Source organism: Sander lucioperca, chromosome 3 (assembly GCF_008315115.2).
Source record: "Sander lucioperca isolate FBNREF2018 chromosome 3, SLUC_FBN_1.2, whole genome shotgun sequence".
NCBI lineage: Eukaryota > Metazoa > Chordata > Actinopteri > Perciformes > Percidae > Sander > Sander lucioperca.
The window spans coordinates 7,898,908-7,919,410 of record NC_050175.1 but is presented as its reverse complement, the minus strand read 5'-3'; the positions used below and the strand labels follow the sequence as shown (position 1 = coordinate 7,919,410).

Below are 20,503 nucleotides of genomic sequence, written 5' to 3'. Positions count from 1 at the left end.
TTGTTGCATGTCATCCTTCCTCCCTCTCTCTCACCTCTCTACTGTCAGCTACACAAAATATCCATACCATACCATCCATACCTGATGAACAGAAAATGAACTATTCTGAAAATTGGATTCATGTTCTACAAAGTCATTATCAAGTAAAAATGACAATACATTTACAACTTCAGAAATGCAAAGCTATTCTTGCTTTTAATATCATATTAATATTAATTATTATAAAACAAAATTAACTATTAGAAGATGTCAGATTGGGTACACATTATATCCAATCAATCATAAAGTCTTAAGCAATTCATAAAAACACAATTATCAATTAACTGATGCATTAATCAGTAAAGAAAACTAGTATTAGTTGCAGGCTTATTGAAAACGTATTTACTTGACATCACATTAAACCAGTTATTACAAGACTGTAAAAGTAATTTGCGGCTGATTTTTTATGTCCACTTTTAGGGCTCATTACTCTTCGGTTGTTTCCACAAACGTAGTGCTAAGCTGGCTGATGGATGATTAAAAACATACTCAAGTAAAAGTGAAATGACAAAGTTGACAACATTTTCAAGAATATAGCTACACCAAGTAAGTACGCAGTTACAAAAACAGTCAAAAGAGCAAAAAGACCAAATTAAGAGAATACTAAAGAGAATATTTATAGTGCAACATAACAGACCTCTGTTTGAACTCTTGTGATCATCAGAACTAAATACCCCTAAACAAGCCCAAAGAGAAATCTGCAACAAATCCTCTGAAACACTGAAGGACACCGCTGGTGGCTCCTACCTGCCTGGATGTGTGATCTGTTCCTACAGTGTGACTGCTCTGCCTGGCTTCACACCTCCATCCAGGCCACCGTCACCTCCTGCTCTGCTCCGGCAGCAGCATGGGGCTGGCCAGCCAACAGCCCTCTGAACAAACACTTCTTCCCATCACACGGGTGCTGGTGTTGCGTTTGTGTGTGAGACAGAGAGAGTGCGTGAGAGAGGGAGGGAGAGAGAGAGTGAGAGAGCTAAAGGGAGGGAGGGAGGGAGTGTGTGTGAGACAGAGTGTTACGTGTCTGGAGCAGGATTTGACTGATAGCTTTTGAAGACTGATACTGAGGCCGATATTTTTAAACCAAGGTTGCTGATAGCTGATCTTAAGCAATGAATTTCTGTATTTAAACACAGAAACCTTATTCTCTGCAGAATGAAAAAGCCTTAAGAGGCAGCATTAAGGGCATCGAGGGACGCAAAGCCTCAACTTAAACTAGACCAATTGTTGTTGATGTACGTCTGTGAAGTCCACTGAGAGGGTTTGATATTGAGCTACAAAAACAAAGTGTGAAGCACACCACCAAAACTGTTAAATACTAGTTTAGGCACTGGATTTCACATCTGCCTTTAAATGATAATTCTGGTTTAATACAACTTGAGTCTTATTTTTCTCTCTAGCTAAAGCAACCGCTGAGATCTGTTAACGAGGCGACGTCGCTAAAACATCAAACACAAGGGTCAGACAATCAGTCAGGTGGACAGATTATCAGATTAACTTTATTTGGAGGTAAAACCTGAAAGTAAGTGCACAAAAATGTCCCTAATTGCAACAGTAGGTACAGAAGGTCAAAGTTGAAGTAGAATTTGGTTTTAAACTGTGATGGATATTTGAAACAGACAGTTTGGCTAATAATTGTTCCGTTCACCTTTGTTTGCTCTTCCATAACAATTTGGCTAACCTGGAGGGATAATCAAAACCAGTCTGATCCTCTGACTGTTCGTCTTTTTGGCTGGTCTGACTTCATTATAGTGATGTCGCAGTGTTTCCAGATTTCAGCAAATACAGTAAATGCAATGTTTGAAATGTTATTTAAAACAGTGAATGAATTCCCCAAAAAGCATTCTTGAACAAAGATCAAGATTCAATACTTTATTGCCATACAACTCGGTGCAGGTTGCTAGGGATTTGCTTCAGCGTGCTCATGAGAGGACATCAACAAGATACAACAAAAACATAGAGCAAATATATACACATACGGTATCCCACACAGGATCACACTTGACAAAAAAAGAGGGCACACCGCTCACCACATACCTGGATGACAGTCCAGGAGGCTAGAGTGACGGATGTCAGGTTAAAGTGACATGGTGCATAGGGATGCAGAGCGCAAATCCACAACTTTACAATAAATAGATAAAATAGCACTTGTATGGGTGGCATAAAAACATATAGAAAAGTATTATAAAACCAGTGTAAAGAGATGTGCAAATTATACAGGCTCGTTAGGAGAACCTTTTTTCATGAGGTGCTGGTACAGAGATGGAGAGCTGTTTAGAGATTTTATGGCTCTGCAGTATGTGCTGTTGATAAAGCGGGAGGTTTTTGTCTTAATAGCTCTCAACCTTCTCCCCGATGGGAGGATGGTGAAAAGGGAGTTGGCAGGGTGAGTCTCATCTTGTAGGATGTTTAGGCCTTTCTGGTGGATATGGGACTCGTAGATCTCACAAATGGGGGAAGAGTTTGCAGTCAATGATTTTTGAGGCTGTATTGACTATCCTGTCCAGCTGCAACCTCTGCTGGACGGTAGAGTTGCCATACCAGACAGTAACAGAAAAAGTGAGGACACTCTCAAATGAACAAATGAATCAATTATGCAAAAAGCCTAACAGTGCAGGTGTTCCAGATTTCTTCGGGTCTCGTCTCGGAGGAACTTCCTTCAGACTTTCACTAAACAAAAGAGCTGATATGTGATACTTCTGAAAAACAAACAATATTGGCCTGATATGCTGCAACTCTGATCTATCAGTCTGACTCTAGGGTGTCAGCTTCATTGCCGAAAGCTCTGTACCATTTGACTTTCTGATCACGTTAAGAAGGTTGTGAGTCTGTATGACTGTGTGCTTAACTCTGCTAGTATCTGCCCACACATACTTTCACTCTCTCAGGAGGTTTCACAGATTCCAGCTACCTGCTCACCTGCTGAACTTTGACATCTGCCTCAATAATTCTTTCTCTCTTTAATGAAAAATGTATGCAGAGGGAAGTGCTGGCTGTCACTGCTTATTGATAAAGAAATGACGCACTGGCAGCTATGATAAACACACCATGATGCAAAAACACACACTCCAACTTCAGGCAGCATATTCGGTCTTATTGCTTCAGCAAATGCATTTCTTTTTTTAAGATTATTTTTGGGCATTTTTAGGCCTTTATTTGACAGGACAGCTGAAGACATGAAAGAAGAGAGAGAGTGTCAAGGAGTAAACCTCTATATATGGGCGCCCGCTCTACCAACTGAGCTATCCGGGCGCCCAGCTAATGCATTTCTATAGACTTGCTGCTGTGTGTGTCTGTAATCACGTCATGGTGTGTATTCCCTAATTCAATTCAGCATTTAAATATGTCTCTTATTGTATCTCCTCATTTGTATTATTATTCATAAACTGTTATGTTAATACTGTTTTAGATTTTCCTTATTATCCTCATGCTGACACTATCTGCTTTCATAAATAAAAACACAAATGTCCTCGGGCTACATAAATATATCCCCCCTGAACTGTGAGCAAAAATAATTAAGGCAAAGCTGATTTAATTTGTTGTCTAATGCGGTGTCTTTGCTTGCTCAGAATACATTTGTGAATTTGTATTCATTTAAAAGAGGTCACATTTTTCCCGAGGTTGAGGTTTCTGGAATCCTTTTTTGTATAATTAATAAACTGTTGTGTCATATCTCCTATGAATGGACTATCTGTTATTGCAACATATGACTTACTTATGCAACGAACGAGCACAGTATGTCTGTGTGTATGTACACGGGGTGGACAAAATAACATGAACCATGATTTGCATGATTTGATCATAGTTTCATGAAACAATTAACACACGCTTCACAGCGGTAGTTTTTGTTGCAGCGCTGTTGTATTAGATTGCATTAATCAGTCAAGTGTTTCTCTTATTTTGTCCACCTCCTTTAGATGCTGCTCATTTGTTGCCCAGGGCTCAGCAGCCTTCACGTGGAAGACAAACGGTCTTAGATAATATTCCGATAAAGGTCTGAAATTAAGATACGAGGTTTGGTATATTTGGTTGCCTAGAAACAGTAACTGTGATTGCTCTGTGGTGGTGATCACCGGAGTTCTGACCAGCTGATGCAGTTGGGGATTTCTCTGACACACACACACACACACACACACACACACACACAGTACTGCTCCCTTTGATCAAACATTTACCAGCCCGTTGAATCATTAATAAAGGTTGGGTCTTGTCCTGCTTACCTGCGTAAAGCTTCACCATCTACAAAACCACAACATTCACCTGCATCAAAGAAGCAACCATCACCCCACCAGTCTGAATCTGTGATCTCTAAAACTACACAGACTGTGCACAATCGACTGTGTACCGGGTTCTGATCAGGTAGAAACTATGTGGCAGGTTTCAGTGACACTGCACCCTGAAGGTGAAATACTGGGTGAAAGATATAGAAACGCTCTATTGTCAGGCTGGTTTGACACACAAAGGCACAATCACAGAGTCTCAGCAAAGAGCCTGGCATGAAGTGGAGGAGCTGTATTCTCATTTAACATTCCTCTGTGACTGTTGATGCTTCCGTTTTTCATCAAGCCCGTAAACACCTGGTCCTGCTGGTTTCTACTGTACCTATCTGTCAGTTTACCTCCTCCACCTCTCCTTCCCTCCCTCTTTTGCAGCAGCAGACAATAGGCAGATTAGAGAGAAAAAACCAGTCCAGCAAACAAGGTATAATGTATGCAGGTAATAATTGAACCCAAGAGTGTGTCCAAGAAACAACGTCCAGATTGAAACCCTAAACAAATACAAAACCAGACTCTTAATAACAATTGTTTTCTTCCTCAATATCCAGTAGAGAAATGTTATCTAAATCACTGCATGGCTTATTCATGAAATTGTGAATACATGTAATGGATTATGCAATCAATTCTAATGTAAATATAGGTATAGCATGTCTAAGATTTCATCTGCTGAGGCCCATGATATAATGTTATTTAAAGGGTCAGATCATCCAAATTACAAAAAAACAAACATGTATTGTCTCACTTATAAATGGCAGAAAAGTTTGGTTTTATTTGTCAATGTTTTGAAATATTCGTAACTTCAATCCTCAAACAATAGAAGTGAAAGGATTTACATTTGTCGTGACAATATTCCATTAAAGAAATCAACAGCAACATCTCTTTGAGGGAATAGTGTCCTGGTACAACATGCTGCCAGTTTTCATTTTAACTTCTTTCTTCCAATGAAATAGTCCCTCTAAATTTTGTTCAAAAAGTTGGTCCATAGTATCTCAAGTAAATAAAGTAAATAAATCCATAGTCAGATCTGAATAGCACTGAACGAAATGAGGATGATGAAATGTTTGGTTAATAGAAACATCTCTGTAAAGCCTTGTTTTATTCCCCAGGCACTAGCAGGTGAAATCTACGTAATCCTCCTGTTGTCCTCGGGTCAAATTTGACCCATTTTTTAAAAGTTTCAGAAATGTGGGTTTCTTTCAACCAAATTGTCGTGGATGGTTCCATACAACCATTACTCTTCACAGGTAAAATAAATGATCAGTTCACTACTTTTATTGAATTTGGGTGTTTTATTTAATTTTATAGCATTTGAGAAAAAAAAAGACAAAAGAACGTTGAAAAAAAGTGACAAAAATGTTGGAAAAAAATTCTAAAACGCGGGAAAAAAAATCAACAAAAACATAAAAAAATATCGTGGAATAAAATCGACAAAAACATAAAAAAATTGCTGGAAAAAAATCGACAAAAACGTCAAAAGACTTGCTGGAAAAAAAATCGATGAAAACGTCAAATAGTGACAAAAAACCCCCAGAAAAAACATCGAAAAAGAACAAGAAAAGGTTGAAAAAAAAGTTTTCATTTAAAATTTTGACCCAGAAAAAACAAAAAGTTGCGTGGTCGACGGCAAGACAACACAAGGGTTAATTCAGAAGCTGCTGCTTTAACATGGGATGCTTGGACGAGACACACTGTGTATGTTTGTTTGTGTGTCTCTGTGTGCGCATGGCATCCTGTGTGGTTTTAACAGCTCAGTGTCAACTCAACGCCCTCGCTCTGGGCTAGAGCCACACAGACAGACACACACAAACAAACAAGCACTCATACTCATACACACACACACACACACACACACACACACACACACACACACACACACACACACATAAAGGCCTGACTGGGTGGCAGAGGAATGACCCGACGATGGGGGTCCATTTAACGAGGATGTGACAGTTGTAAAAACAGCCTCTCGCTCCAGCCTGGATAGCCAGCATGCTAATCAGCTACTGTGAGAGTGAGGTGAGAGTGCTACCGTTTATTCCACTGATGGAGCTCATTTCCATGTTTATTCGTTTAGAAACGGAGGTTAAGTTAAGTGGTGGTAATTGGCAGCAGCTTTGGAAGCTTTGGGGATTTGAAAGCAATGGAATCAAGTGCAGTAAAAGTGGGCTCACATACTCCTCCACCCCAGCTGCCAACTAAACTCTCAGGACCTGTGTGTGTTTGTTTTGACAGTACAACAACCCACAATGCAGACATTTGCATAATGACTGCGGTTGCACCTGCCCTTAGCATTGCTTGAGTGCGTCAGATTTTGCAAACCTACTTTGAGATTATACCCCGCGATCAAAAATACTTACAGACACAAACACACACTGCAACATCTAAGCTTATCCAGGCACAAAAAAACTGATTTTGACAGCCACTATCCAATCAACATATACACTATAAAAATCATTTATTGTGTCCCTCTTGACTGACACACCATCTATGAACATTTGAGACACAATCACAGACATATTATATATTTGGAACCACTTTATTTGTCTCAGAAGTATCCTGCAATTTTCTCTTCTCTTTAATAATAATAATAAAAACAAAAAAAGCTGCTGTGTTTGCAGATGACAGCGGGGCTGGATGTGAGAGAGGCTACACAGGATGTTGATAACAGCACAACAAAACCACAGAGAGACGCCCAGACCACTGAGACCAAAGAGTGCAAAACGCTCAATTACAAGCGACTGGGGGGCGTAATCAGTGCTAATGGGTAAGGCCTAATTGAGAGTGAGTGGGACAGGAAGTAGAGAGGGAGCTAAGCTATTTCTAATATGACTTAGTGCATGAATTTCTGAAGTGATTTTGAACTTAACTATTTTTTTTCTGGCTTTCTGGTATTACGAAGCTGGCTCACTTTAAAGTTTGGGAAGATCCCCATTGTAACATTCCTTAGAGCATGTTCACTTCAGACGATCAGATCAAAACCTGCCCAACTACTGACCGAGCAGCTCACTGGAAAAATAGAGTCATCATTAATACACGATTCCGACATGGACAAAAGCACTGATTTTACAATAAAGTGACAAGAAATTAAGAGCAATATATATATATATATACAGTGTTTCCCACACATTGACTAATGTTTGGTGGTGTGCCGCACTATCAACACCGGCCACCGCACATTGCGTTTTGTTATTCTTTTTTTTTTTTTTTTAAACGCTATTTAAAACACGTTCAGCTGCATTTCCTTTCCCTGCTCTCCTCCGTCTCTCTGTCACTTGCGTCTCGCTCACATACACACACAGCTCCTCCCTCCGTGCACACAGCGTCTGTCTCCATAAAGGAGAGAAGACGGCTAGCAAAATTCACAAGTTCACGAAAGGTTGGTCTCTATCTTGTAAACACTTTTACACAATCACACATTAAAAAGTGCTATAAAAATATTTTATATTCTGAATACAATGTGTTAATGTTGGAGTCCCGACCCGACTCTTAGCAAACAAGTAATTGCGCCTGCTTTAGAAAGTTAACTAGTTGCAAGTTTGTGGTAAAATGCAGTTGGGTTGTCGAGGTCAAAACACTATATGTAGTAGCTGTGAATCAAATAAACGCATTATAAATAATGTTATGTCATTTTTTTACTCTTACACTGAATGTTTGCTGCTTCAATCCAGATGAGTATTGAAAAGTATTTTCTGCGACTGAAAAAGGCACGTGTTGAGGATGAGGACCAGCCTGAACAGTCCGACCAGTGTAAATAGTTATGTTATTAATTTGTTTACAATATTTTCAGGCTTCAACCAGTGAAAGACAGGGTCAGGGAGAGAGAGAGATAGATTTGTTAGGCATTGAAGTAGGAGAGGACAGCATCCAACAGCATGCAGCTTTTAAAATGCAATTAAAAGCTGCATTTTAATTGTGCAAAGTTTCTTTAATTCCCAACAGCATAACATGAAGCCTTGTGATGATAAATAAAAAAAAAACCTAAACGCTCTGTTGTCTTTTATTAGCGATATAATCCACACGAGTTAATTAAGTCTCTTAAGAATGCAACATTTTGGTCAGTAGACCTAATCAGGCATTAACTCCTTTCTTTTCCTCTCTCCTCTCCAACAGTCTTACATTACTTTTAACATTGTGCATCACACATTCATAATAGCTTATTCATCATCAAAAACATACTCAACTCTATACTAACATATGTATGAATTCCTGCTTTTTTTTTCTTCCTACAGCTTCTTATTCTATTCTGCTTGTGTGATTATATGATATCCATTTCACCTCATTTAACTTCAACTTTTGCTGTCGCTATAACCAACTTTTCCCATGGGTATCTCATTTCCCATTAAGTACTTCATTCATGTTTCTGATGACGTCGCTTGTAATTAAAACTCTGACTCTTTCACATTAACACGCTCGTAGCCGCATGGGAAAACCCATAGTTAATTGAGCTTTGTGAACATGGTTATCCAGGATGACCAATGTTAGGTTAACCAAAAGGGCAATACCTGACTTCACTGAGGGCCAGATGATGAACGTGCTTCATGGTTCAGGCTCTAGCTCTATACTGTCAGTTATGTTAAATTGAGAATGGATCCTGGCTGGTGTACTTTGAGGCTTTATCATCTACAAAGTTTTTTCTCCACCACAAAGGTGGAGAATTTTGTGGTGGAGAAAAAGCTTACCAAGACATTAATCAGCACCACAACATAGAAACAGACCCACATCAAAACACAGAGCACTCTACAATTCTTATCAAAACTAGAAATCAATCTGAACACCAGGATGTCCTCACAAGTATAGTAATATGGGTCTATGTTTGCAATGAAGAGGAAGGGTTGAGCGATCAGCTGTGCTTCCACCTCCTCCTCAGTTGTTAACTATGGGCGTCTCTCTCTCTCTCTTTCTGGTGCTTTGAGAGGCTTCAGTAGTCTGGCTGGTCGCCAGAAATAGCCTGCTCAGCTGGCATACTGGCCCAATTTACGACCCTTCACATTCAGCGGTGGGCAGCCCTGCCCTGGGCAATGTCGGCTCATTTCCCACAGAGAACACAAAACTGCGAAAACACAGAGATCCCACCAGCAGCGTTATAAAGGAAATCCCACTTACATATCTGCTAAATGTCACTGTGGACAAAACCACATCATAACTGGCTACAAACATTTTCTTTGTCATGCGCTGCTGATGCTCCCTGCCTGTGTTCACTCCAGGAGATGAGAGGAATGCACTCTCCTTTGCAAGTGTAATAAGATGAGGCAAAACTGGCCCCAAAACCAAAGCCTGCGATGCTTTCAACTGAGCGCCAACTGCCAGAAGTCTGAGCCAGATGTTTCACGGACGGCAGCCCACAAGACCACGAAAGTAAAAAATAAATGGACTCGCTATTCACCAGTGAATTTTGCACCGCAGCTCCCAGCGAGGGCCACATGAGTCGGTGAGATGGGACATCAGAGAAGTGTTCACACACAGAGGTACATTTTACAACGGTTCTGCCAAAACAAGCTTAGAAGGTCACTTACCATCTGAGAACGGCTCTTGGGACAGCCATTGATATCGCCAATCTTCTCATTAGCTGAGGAGAGACAAAAAGAGGAGACAGAGAAAGAGAAAAGAAACTGTGAAAACTGATTTTTAGGTGCGTTCGGTTAATGTAATCCTCTCTTTTATTTCCAGTCGAGATCCCTGAGTGTGTGTGTGTCCCAGACGATTGCTGGCTGAGTGAGGAGAGCAGAGGTGTTCATGCCGCTGAATTTGACGACCCTCCTCTCCCCTCCCGCTGAGACATGAAACGCTATCTGGTCAAAGCAAATGGGAACGGGGCCGCTGGGGGCCCGACCGTGTGTGTTGTGCTGCTTCTTTTTATAAGGGGGTGTGTATGTGTGTGTCGGTTGTCAAAGATTCCTCCCATCTATTAAGAGGCCCAGCCCACAGCAGCTGAGACACGATTGTCAGCTCACAGCTGACAACTGTGCCAACAGCACGGCCTCCTGCATCAGGAGGCACGGTGGGGCCCACAGTGTAGCTCCACCTCAGGACTACAGTATGCACTGCAACGCCTACCCTGTGAGATAATACTCCTCTTTCTGTCCGGTGAGTAAATACACAATGGGCCCTATCTTGCACCCGGCACAGTGCAGCGCAAAGCCCGACGCAAGTGGCTTTGCTAGTTTAATTTCCCGTCAGGCGCCCACGTCGTTTAAAGGTGCTCTAAGCGATGTCACATGTTTTTTAGGCTACAACATTTTTTGTCACATACAGCAAACATCTCCTCACTATCCGCTAGCTGCCTGTCCTCTGAACACACTGTAAAAAAAAACGCGCTCACTGTAGACAGCCCAGGCTCCACAAACGGCAACAAAAACAAACTAGCCAACCTGCACCACCAAACATAACAAACAGCGTTCCAGCCAATAACCGACAAGAAGGATTTGGGGGTGGGGGTTGGGGGGTTAGTGCGCGGAAGCACGGAAGGGAGGGGGAGGGGACGGGATGAGGAGGAGGGAGGGGCCTCTGTTTTGTTTGACAATACTTCGAACGTCAACAAGAAGGGACATCACCCAACATCGCTTAGAGCACCTTTAAATAGCAAATGCACCTGCGCCCATCTTTGCGCCCATGGGCGTGCTGGTCTTACAGGGAGGTGTGTTCAGGTGCATTCTTGGCGTATTGCTATCTTGAGGCAGCGGAAAGTGATCACGCCATTGACCAACAAAAACCTGGTCTAAAGTCAGTAATGCAGCATTTCATTGTTATTTTAACAGCGCAAAATATTACAATGTGAAATAGTATTATTGTGTACGTCTATATATTTTATATTGCATGTTATTATGGTTACTGGTGCTTTACCTTCACGCACAAGCAGATCAGTTTCTTCTCCTGAAAATCTCTCCTTCCTGCTTAGCAAATCTGCCATCATAATAGCAATGTGCCAAGGTACAAACATGCCTGGCTTTTAAAGGGAATGGGAGATGACACTGATTGGTTTATTGCATGTTACGCCCCAAAAAACCCTATGATTAATTAAGACACAAAGTACAACCCTTTTGAACCATGCGCCTGGCGTACGGACCCTTTTTCCACCGCTAAACTAGCGAAATTGGATTTGTACAAGCCCTAAACGCACCTGCGCCAGACGCTTCACGCCGTGTGCTTAGATCGTTAAAATAGGGCCCAGTGTTTTTAAATGTGTCCTGTAGACACAGGACTCAATAGACGCTCACGGCCAGGCTTTATGGTTCCCAAGCATTTCAGATTGTGACCCCTTCAAACCCCTTGTGACTCCTCATCACAGGTTGCATTATGTCCACGTATTGTCAGTAGTTCAACCAAACAGGGATTTTCTTTTCACTGGTTTAATTTTCAATTGATTTAAGTTTATTAATGTTTAAAGTTTTGAGGAATAAACGGTTAAACTATCCAGTTAAAAGAACAAAAAAACAAAAAAAAACTTTGGGTTGGAGAACTTCAGGCTGGAAACCACTGCTTTAAAAGATGTCTTTAATAGTTTTAACAAACACTGTTTGTAAAGCAAACAAAGATATTGGTGAACTTAATGCAAATGACCAATAATGGAGTGTAGTGATGGCCAATTGGAGGGTAGATGCGTTCACTTTATTTTTCTTCTGTAAAATAACTTTTGACTGGAACTCTAACTGTAATCGGTTTGCTCGACTCAATCAAAAAGTGTAAGAAAAGCTGACAAGCAGTAGTTGCCGCTTTCCCTGCGCCGTATAAAAAACATGTCTATTGACTGGGACATCACTAAAATAATGACGTGAAGAGGAGTTGTTAGAGGTTTTGATGATCCCTAACAAACTTTAAATCAAAACAAAAAGGCTTCATGATGAATACTTTATATTAGCAAAGGTCTGTCAGATAGCATATTATACATTATCGATGATTTAACACTGCTACTGTTGGCTATGGTTGGGCTGCTTCCTGCAAAACTTTACACACTGTGGTGACACCCACAAGAGACAGCTACTCTGTGATTTTGAGACACATTAAATGCTCCCAAAATAAGTAGACACATTTTGCCTGGTTGGCTTGTGCACAGCAACAGCTTACAGACCAGAAGCCAGACTGTATAAAGGCTTCTTTTAGAAGAGCAGAGTATCCCAAGACTTGGAGCTGAGGACACAAGTAGAATATCTTAAAAGGTCACAGATGTGATCCTAGATCTAACCCTAACCCTAATGCTAACGGTTGCCTCAAGGACAGTTCGTAAGAGGACCGATGTCCTTGATCTGGAGGTTTTTCCTCTTCCAAAGTCCTGACCTTAAATTTGCATTGGTCAAATAGCTTAACAGGTGCCACATCCGGTCCCAGTATGGCAGTTCTCACACCGGCAGCCTGCTCCGGTTTCACCAGCGATTATGTGGTGTGAGTTTGTTTCCCTGTAGACAGGAGGCAGCAGGGCAGGCAGAACAGGTGAATAGATGACTCTGGCTCGTGTTGCTTTATTATGAGAGCAGAGCCGCCGTGGTCAGCTGTCGGAGTGTAAATATTGTAAGTAGGCTTGATGTTGTGAGAATACATATAATCCTGGATGAAGGGGATCATGATGTTGTGGCACTTTTCAACCACAGGAACGTTTGCAGGAACACAGAACTCAGAAGTTTACCTGCACTGTGACCGATAAAAACGTATTACAGTTTTACTATGAGGTTAAAAAAGTCTCCTCTGAGAAGGAGGAACTCTGAGGGTTCAGGAATAACCAGGTTCAGTACTGGTGAAGTATGCCAGGTCCATGACTGGACAAACACAAGCTAGCAAGACAGACTACCTCAATTTAGTTCCATATTAAAGGACAAAAATAACCAGAAAACAATTGGCTTTTACTTTGTGGGTTTAGTTCCTGTAGTATATCAGGGAAGGGCTAACTATATTCCACTACAACAAGCTCAGTTACTCTACAGTCCTCATACAGGTGTGCAGGTTTGACTGTTACTGTAGTTGAAGCGACTACACCCCTGGAAAAAGCCAGAATCAACTCACTTACGGTACTTTGCCATTAAAGGTCCCATGGCATGACAATTTCACTTCATGAGGTTTTTTTAACATTAATATGAGTTCCCCCAGCCTGCCTATGGTCCCCCAGTGGCTAGAAATGGTGATAGGTGTAAACCAAGCCCTGGGTATCCTGCTCTGCCTTTGAGAAAATAAAAGCTCAGATGGGCCCCTATATGGCGTCACAAGGGGAAAGGTTACCTCCCCTTTCTCTGCTTTGCCCGCCCAGAGAATTTGGCCCGCCCATGAGAAAGATATCATGGCTTGCAAACGAGCGAAGCATGGCAGTTGGTCAAGGCCACATCCCCACCCTCCACCTTGCCCCCCCTCTCTCCTCCTCAATAGCATTTAAAGCTACAGACACAGAAATGGCACATCCTAAGGAAAGCTCATTGTGGGACTGGCTCTAGTGGCTGTAATTCTGCACCAAGGCTGAATTTCGGGGAAAAGACTTCAGATACAGTATTAGGGGACCACTGATGCCTATATAAAAGCATCCAAAAAGCAGCATGTCACAGGACCTTTAAACCTGATTCTGAATAATCAGAATAACTTAAGCAGCCAACATGAAGGCAGGAAGCTGGAGCCAGTGTGGGAAGTGATGGTATGAGAGAAGGATGCTCTCAAGCATGTGATGTACAATACTTCACATGCAGTGTATAAAATGCCCCAAGCCTGACCCAACTCTAAAAAAAAAAAAAAAAAAAACAGTGTGAGAACAGTGAGACTTCTCTCTGTGCAGGATGAAGCCGAACGGAGCATAGGAAGTATAAATCTGGGTCAGAGACGTCGGGGGAAGAGCTGGGAGCAGACAGAGTCAGTGACATGCTGAGTCACTGGTCAGCTGGTGTCAGCATGTTTCAGCCTCAAGGCTGTCGGCGCATTAAATGACAGGCTGAGCACGGCCGGACGAAATGACAAGACTGACGATGACACAGACACAGGGCGAGGGTCAAAAACACAGAGGAACAGCCCACTTTCACAGCCCACGCTATGATGAACATCTTCATAGTTCTGCTGTCATGTGTTTTCTGTTGAAAACATTCCTATTCCCTTCATGAGACACTTTGAGACACAAGTGAATCAAGCCTGAAATGCATGTTGGTCAATGTGAAAATGAGATTAGTTTCATTAGGTTCTGAAAAGTTGATGAACACATTTCACCAACAAGGGAGGGACTGTAATTAACATGTAGAAGAAGACATCTTACAGGTTACTTCAGAAATTTGCTCATTATTTCAATGGGCTTCTTTCATATTTTCTTTCCTTATTTTGTGTTCAGATATAGTAGTTATATATTTGTTCTGTCTGCAATTTGTTCTAAGGACATGTTTCTGTTAGACATTCACACTTTTTCAAATTTCCCCGCTAAGGATTATCTTATATTATCTTACTAAAGAATTATAAATCTCACAACACACCAGATCGCCATGTGTTTTTCTTTGTTTTTGAACGAGATAAGAAACTGTTTGGAGCTACAATTATTCAAACTTCTTCAAGTTCACTCATAAGCCTCAGAGCAAACCTAAAATAGATAGATAGAAAGATAGAAAGATAGAAATAGATGGGTTTTAACTTCTATAATAGTGTTTTGTCCTAAATCTATCTGCACCTCACGGAAGAAAATGATTCAATTGTGCAGGGGTAAATAAACTCTTTGTATGATTCATACTGATATTGTTATTTTTACATCTGATAATAGAGTTTCATTCTGTGACATCGACTCTCTTGCAAAAGAAAAGTTTCTTATTGGATGATGATGTGCCTCTGTTTATAATAAATAGCAACGACATGTTTGGTAAAGGTCAGTCATATCTTCAGATGTAACTAATGATGTCTATTACTTTTTTTCAGCGACCACAAGATCAGAGCTGGCTTTCTTTTGCAGATGTTTGAATCAAAAGTGTGTTTTCCTTACCTACGACCTGTATGATCTCAGCCAGCAGCACTCCGTCTGCGACGTCTGTTTGCAGGTCCTTGATCAGGCGCTTGTGTCCTGACTTGGCAAGGTAGTGGTTGGCCCAGTCCGTGTAGATCTGCGGTCAGACACAAACACAAACCACGGCGCTCAGTTATGAGCCAACAAAAATAAAACCCAGTCCAAAACAGAGGGCAACCCCATCAGGACGTCCACGTGTTTCAAACTCCATAAACACTTGAAAACTACAAAAGGTATAAATGGTTGAAGCAAATTTACGACTCTAATAAAATAACAACATGGTTGAATGGGAGCAGAGTAGCCCTCTTTCTTTTGTTGGGGCTCCGATCTGGCATATATCCGCGTGGTATTCAAATTGGGGCCATTGTGCTCAGCCAGGGCATTCATCTCGCAGCGCACGGCGGCTGTTTTCAATGGGCCATGCTGACATCACTCTCTGGGGACAGAAAAGACCCTTCACTGCCTGGGGGGGGAGGAGAGGAGGGGGGCAGAGCAAGCATCTGAATAATCTGAATAGCTTCCCTCATAATTAGTCGCCAAACTCTTTCTCCCTTAATCCATCTCTCTCTCATCGAGAGAAGTGAGTTTCTATTTCTAGTGAGATAATAAAAAAGGCATACAAAAGGTTAAAGTGAAGTGGCACAGAACATTATTTCTAATGAAGAAGAAGTTATTTTTGAGATACCGATACCTCGTGAATCTATCTTGATTTGTATCATTGTCAGGGCTTGTCTGTTTAACAAGTGCATCTTCAGAGCAGTTTTGTCCCCTACAGGGATCTGAAATGCATGCGACAGCTCGGCTAAATAAAGACACCTCTCCCCCTACACAGTATGTCTCTCTCTCGTTTTCACACAAACCCAAAAACTGGTATACCAGTCAGGAGAAAAATATGACAGTGGAGGAGTGACGATGAGTATGTTTAAGCAACCAGATTACTGTCTGCTTTCTGCATCAATCATATCGCTTTAGTGTCATGTAAAAGAGAAATCTGTCTTTTTAAGGATGGATTTCTCCTGGAGAAATTATTTGGCCATACACGTGTTATCAGTTTCCTGCTTCTTTTATGTACGAATATGCATGAAGGGAACGTATCACCGTGACAGCAGTACTGCGGGATAAAACAAATACTCATTACTCATAGTGATGAATCCTTATATTCAAAATCATGAAATCCAGAGGCAGAGTAACTGAAAGTAGAATCTATTTGTCTAAATATGTCTTTTTTCCACAACTGAACATTATTTGTAAAATTCAGACATATTTGCACTGTACGGGGAAACAAACACTCACTTACAATACTCTTAAAACAAGTAAGCTCTTGGCTCCAAATAAGGTCAAAGGTAGGGGAGAAATGTGATTACTGACCTCATTCACACTATAAACCAAAGTCTTGTAAAGGGACTAAAACTTGCATTGCATTGTGCTACCCTGTGTTGAAAAATGGCTAATAAATGAACCTTGTAACTTTGCTGCATGCACAAATTGTACAGTAACCAGGAGTTACCAGGGTGCCAATATAATTCGTATGAAAGTGTTGTTGGATTTCCTGTGTAACTTATTTCTGTCGGTAACCTGCTTTCTACTGTGCATTTAAACTTTCTCAAGAATCACTGTGAAATCCAAGTGCATCTATTAGTACTGAATGAGTGCACACACAAACACGGACGCGCAACATGCACGGTGAGGTGTGTGACACGGTTCTGACCCTTGTGTCTTTGTGTTTGCACTATAAACAGACTGGGAGCTTTTCTGCCATGCTACTCATCGTGTGAATCACTGCTCTCGTGATGGCATACAACAGGTGTGTGCACTTCAAAGGCACACACACAAGCACAAACATATACTTCTCTTTACGCCAAAGCTCAAATGCAAAAGGTTTATGAGAGTACACGACCACACATTAAACACAAAGAGCCTCTGAGCGACTTTTAAAATCACACAGGCTGCATACCCAAACACAAACGCAGTTATAAAAAGACTCTTGAGTGACACACGGAACTAAAAAACCTTTCAAACTGCCGGATTAGGCTCTATCCTTTCAATTCACACACTCAGCTGGTCATGGGGAATAGGAAGTGCAATGTTTAGGAGCTTTTGTGTGTGTGTAAGCTTCCTTTGAAGTAGTTTCTGGCAGGTAAATTGAGGGGTTGGAGTGTAATTAAAATCGAGGTGAAATGGGTAGCTGTCAGTCACAGAGGTAGAAACTAGAGGGGGGTCAAACAGCCTGAGGGTAAGGCATGGGGGGGTTGTGGGAGGAAAGAAAAATGGAAGTGGACAAGTCACAACAAGTTGCCTTTTAAGTCCTGAAAATGTTACTTTTCAAAACACATTTTGTGTCTCTGATGTCTTCGTCTCAGCCAAAACATAAGCTCCAAACTTTGAATGTGAGATCTCAGGTATTGTAAGAGGAGATATGCAGGGGTGACACATTTTAGCACTGTGATCTAGAGATGGCCATATAAATCTTCATACAAGATCTTAAAAGTAAAAAAAAACCAGTATTTTATATATTAAGAGTAAATCAAATTATGTCTACTACGGAAGGCCTGATTGCAGTACAATTTCACAGCAGCATCACCCACTCTGCAGCCTGACTAACCTTTCAAGCTCCTTCTAGCTCATTGTTTTAGTTTTATGACAGATTTACTGTATGGTCATGTCTCACTAGGCATGGGGCCTGTTACCGGTTTCAAGGTATACCGCGGTTTGAAAAAGTCACGGTTTCAAAACCACAACCACAGCAGTATGAGCTGTTTTTTTTGAATCGTCAAGAACACAAAGTGCAGTTTAGAAATCCCTCTCCCAGTGGCAGTGTTTGTGTTCAATGGAAGAAAAACAAAGTTGTGTTTTTTACCCAGACATTTCAAAATAATACATTTTAAAGCTGTAATTGCAATACCTCAGTACCGTGAAACCCTGATATTTTGGCTGAAAGTTATTATACCGTCAGAATCTCACACCAGCCCATGCCTACATCTCACCTCTCTCAACAACCTCATTTCCATTTCAGAAAACAAGTTCCGATATACCCACTGTAGGCTACACTACCTGCCCAGCAACAAACAGCACGCAGACTGTTAGCAACTAACATTAGCATCTAGCTGGTTAGGTTAGCAGCTAACGCAGCTGGTGAAGAAAGTGAAGCGTTTAGCAGCTAAGGACCCAGATATTTTTCTCAGAACTTGGTGGAGACCAAAATAGATATGAAAGGAGTGTGAATATTGGACTTTCATTCATCCACTGAACAGAAGTGAAAACTGTGTGTTGCTCTGTGCCTGCTGAATGTGTAAATAGGCAACTGTTAGCTAACGCGTTAGCTATACCAACTGTATAAGGCTGTGCGTGGAGTTCTTCTGCCCCCTTGTGGTCAAAAACAACAAGCTTTGTCTGACCTGCTATACTTACAAACTACTGTGATTAGTTGGTCGGGACTACAATTTAAAACCATTTAACTTATGTCATAGGCTATTTCACATAGTCTCGCATTGCAGACCTAGCTTGCTGTGTCAGTGCTCGAGTATGGTCTGGCTACATGCTTATAGTGCGTTCCATTTGTACTTGGAACTTGGATTTTCCGAGGTCAAATCCAACATGACTGCTCCATGCCTCAACAGTAGTGAAAGCTTTAGTAACATACAGTTATAAGCACTTCTGTGTTATTTGTGTCTCACTAAATCAGTCGTGCACACAGTCCTGTCCATCTTCTATCTGTGGACATGTTACGCTGTTTGTATACACAAAAAACAGCGTAATGCGTTGTTATAAAATGGCATTGCTAACAATGGCTAACCTGGCCACAGCTAATGAAAACAATGGAAATCCGACTTGTAAATGGAACGCATTCAACTCGGGTGTGACGTCATTCCCAGCTTCGGCTTCCGAGTGCTGAGGTAAATGGAACGCACAATTATCTAGAGGAAAAAAACGCTCTGAATGTAAATATTAGAAATGAATTATTTGTAACCAATAATAATGGAATCATCCCCAGTGATACATAACTAGCACTAAAGTCCATCCCACCACAAAACCAAATGTTACATCAGTCAGATGTAAATCAAAGACCATGTTAATATTTGAAATAAAAAAAAAAAGCTGAATGTGCATTAATCTGGATCATGTGTGTTTAACCGCGCCATTATTGTAGCTTCTGTGATCTGAAAACTGAAAGGTCACAGAAAGAGAAGGAGATGAGAAGGAGGGGCTGATGAGAAACAGGCATCTGATCTGAGAGGGATTTTAATAAGATGCATGGTTAGCGAAGAGGAGTATTGACTCCATATGGACTCAATATCTATGAGACAGGAATGAGGTGTCACTGACTTCAGCCCAGTGTCTACATCAGAGAGAAGCACTCTGCATATTGAATAAAAAAGTTAATCAAAACTCCCCAGGGTTGTAAATGACTGATGAATCAATATTTTTGATTATGTCTGAAATTGAATTTATCGAATGGATAAGAGGGAGACGTCGAGGCTAAGTGGTGGGCGTTATTACCTCAACAGACGGTCCATGCAAAGTAAAATGTCAGGCCCTTTCTGCGTAGAGTTGGCTATTAAACATCAATGCTTTTATTGTGCCAAAGGAAACGTGTCTGAAGCATCGAGTATCAAAAGTTAGACTTCTTAGATTCTTAATCTTTCTTTACTTATTCTGTGATCAGATGTTTCCTGATCTAATTTGGGACTCAGTTTAGATGGGATTTTATTTAGGCACAATTGTTGTATGGCTGCTTGTGTCAAGGCAACATTAAGCACTGCTGCAAGTTTGGCTAATTTGGCTCAATGACAAAAGGCTTTTGTACAAAAACAAGTTTAGATTCCTCAAAATGAAGTATTAAATAAAAGAGTGTACCCCTGCATTTGGGCTTATTGCATACTGGGATCGGTTTCAGCCACTGATGACTCTTTAACAGTTGTAAACAGGATACAAAAAAAATAATAAGCATGCCAAGGCCTCACTCCTAATCGTTACACAGCGCTCCACGGCATCACTCACATCCATATGTTAACACTGAGTGATCCATATCAACGAGTCTAATGTTCAACAGATACATTTTCCAAGAGGGAAAATCCCTCCATTCCCAGAAACTCCCAATAATCCCGGCCCTCGACTCGTGGGATTGAGGGTCTTTTTTTAGGAGCTGTAAATTTATGTCAGGGACATTCCTGTCACCAGAGAAAGCAACATGACAGTGACTCATTCACACTGTCAGAGACTTAGACCCCATAGACAACTATAGATGTCA

The 20,503-nt window shown here is 41.2% G+C and overlaps 1 protein-coding gene across 15 annotated transcripts in view; it reads right to left on the bottom strand.

Moving 5' to 3' along the window:
• The window catches only part of nav2a (neuron navigator 2a), a 250,490-nt gene that overhangs the window by 81,293 nt on the left and 148,694 nt on the right, over positions 1-20,503 (bottom strand). For 14 of the 15 annotated variants that reach the window (XM_035999241.1, XM_035999249.1, XM_035999234.1 and 11 more), the window contains 2 exons: positions 15,235-15,352; positions 9,827-9,879 (listed from right to left, as the gene is read on the bottom strand). In XM_035999241.1, coding sequence (XP_035855134.1) covers positions 9,827-9,879; positions 15,235-15,352 — 171 coding nt within the window. Of the gene's footprint in view, positions 1-786; positions 857-9,826; positions 9,880-15,234; positions 15,353-20,503 lie in introns of those variants that run through there. The other variant, XM_035999248.1, reaches the window with a different exon arrangement.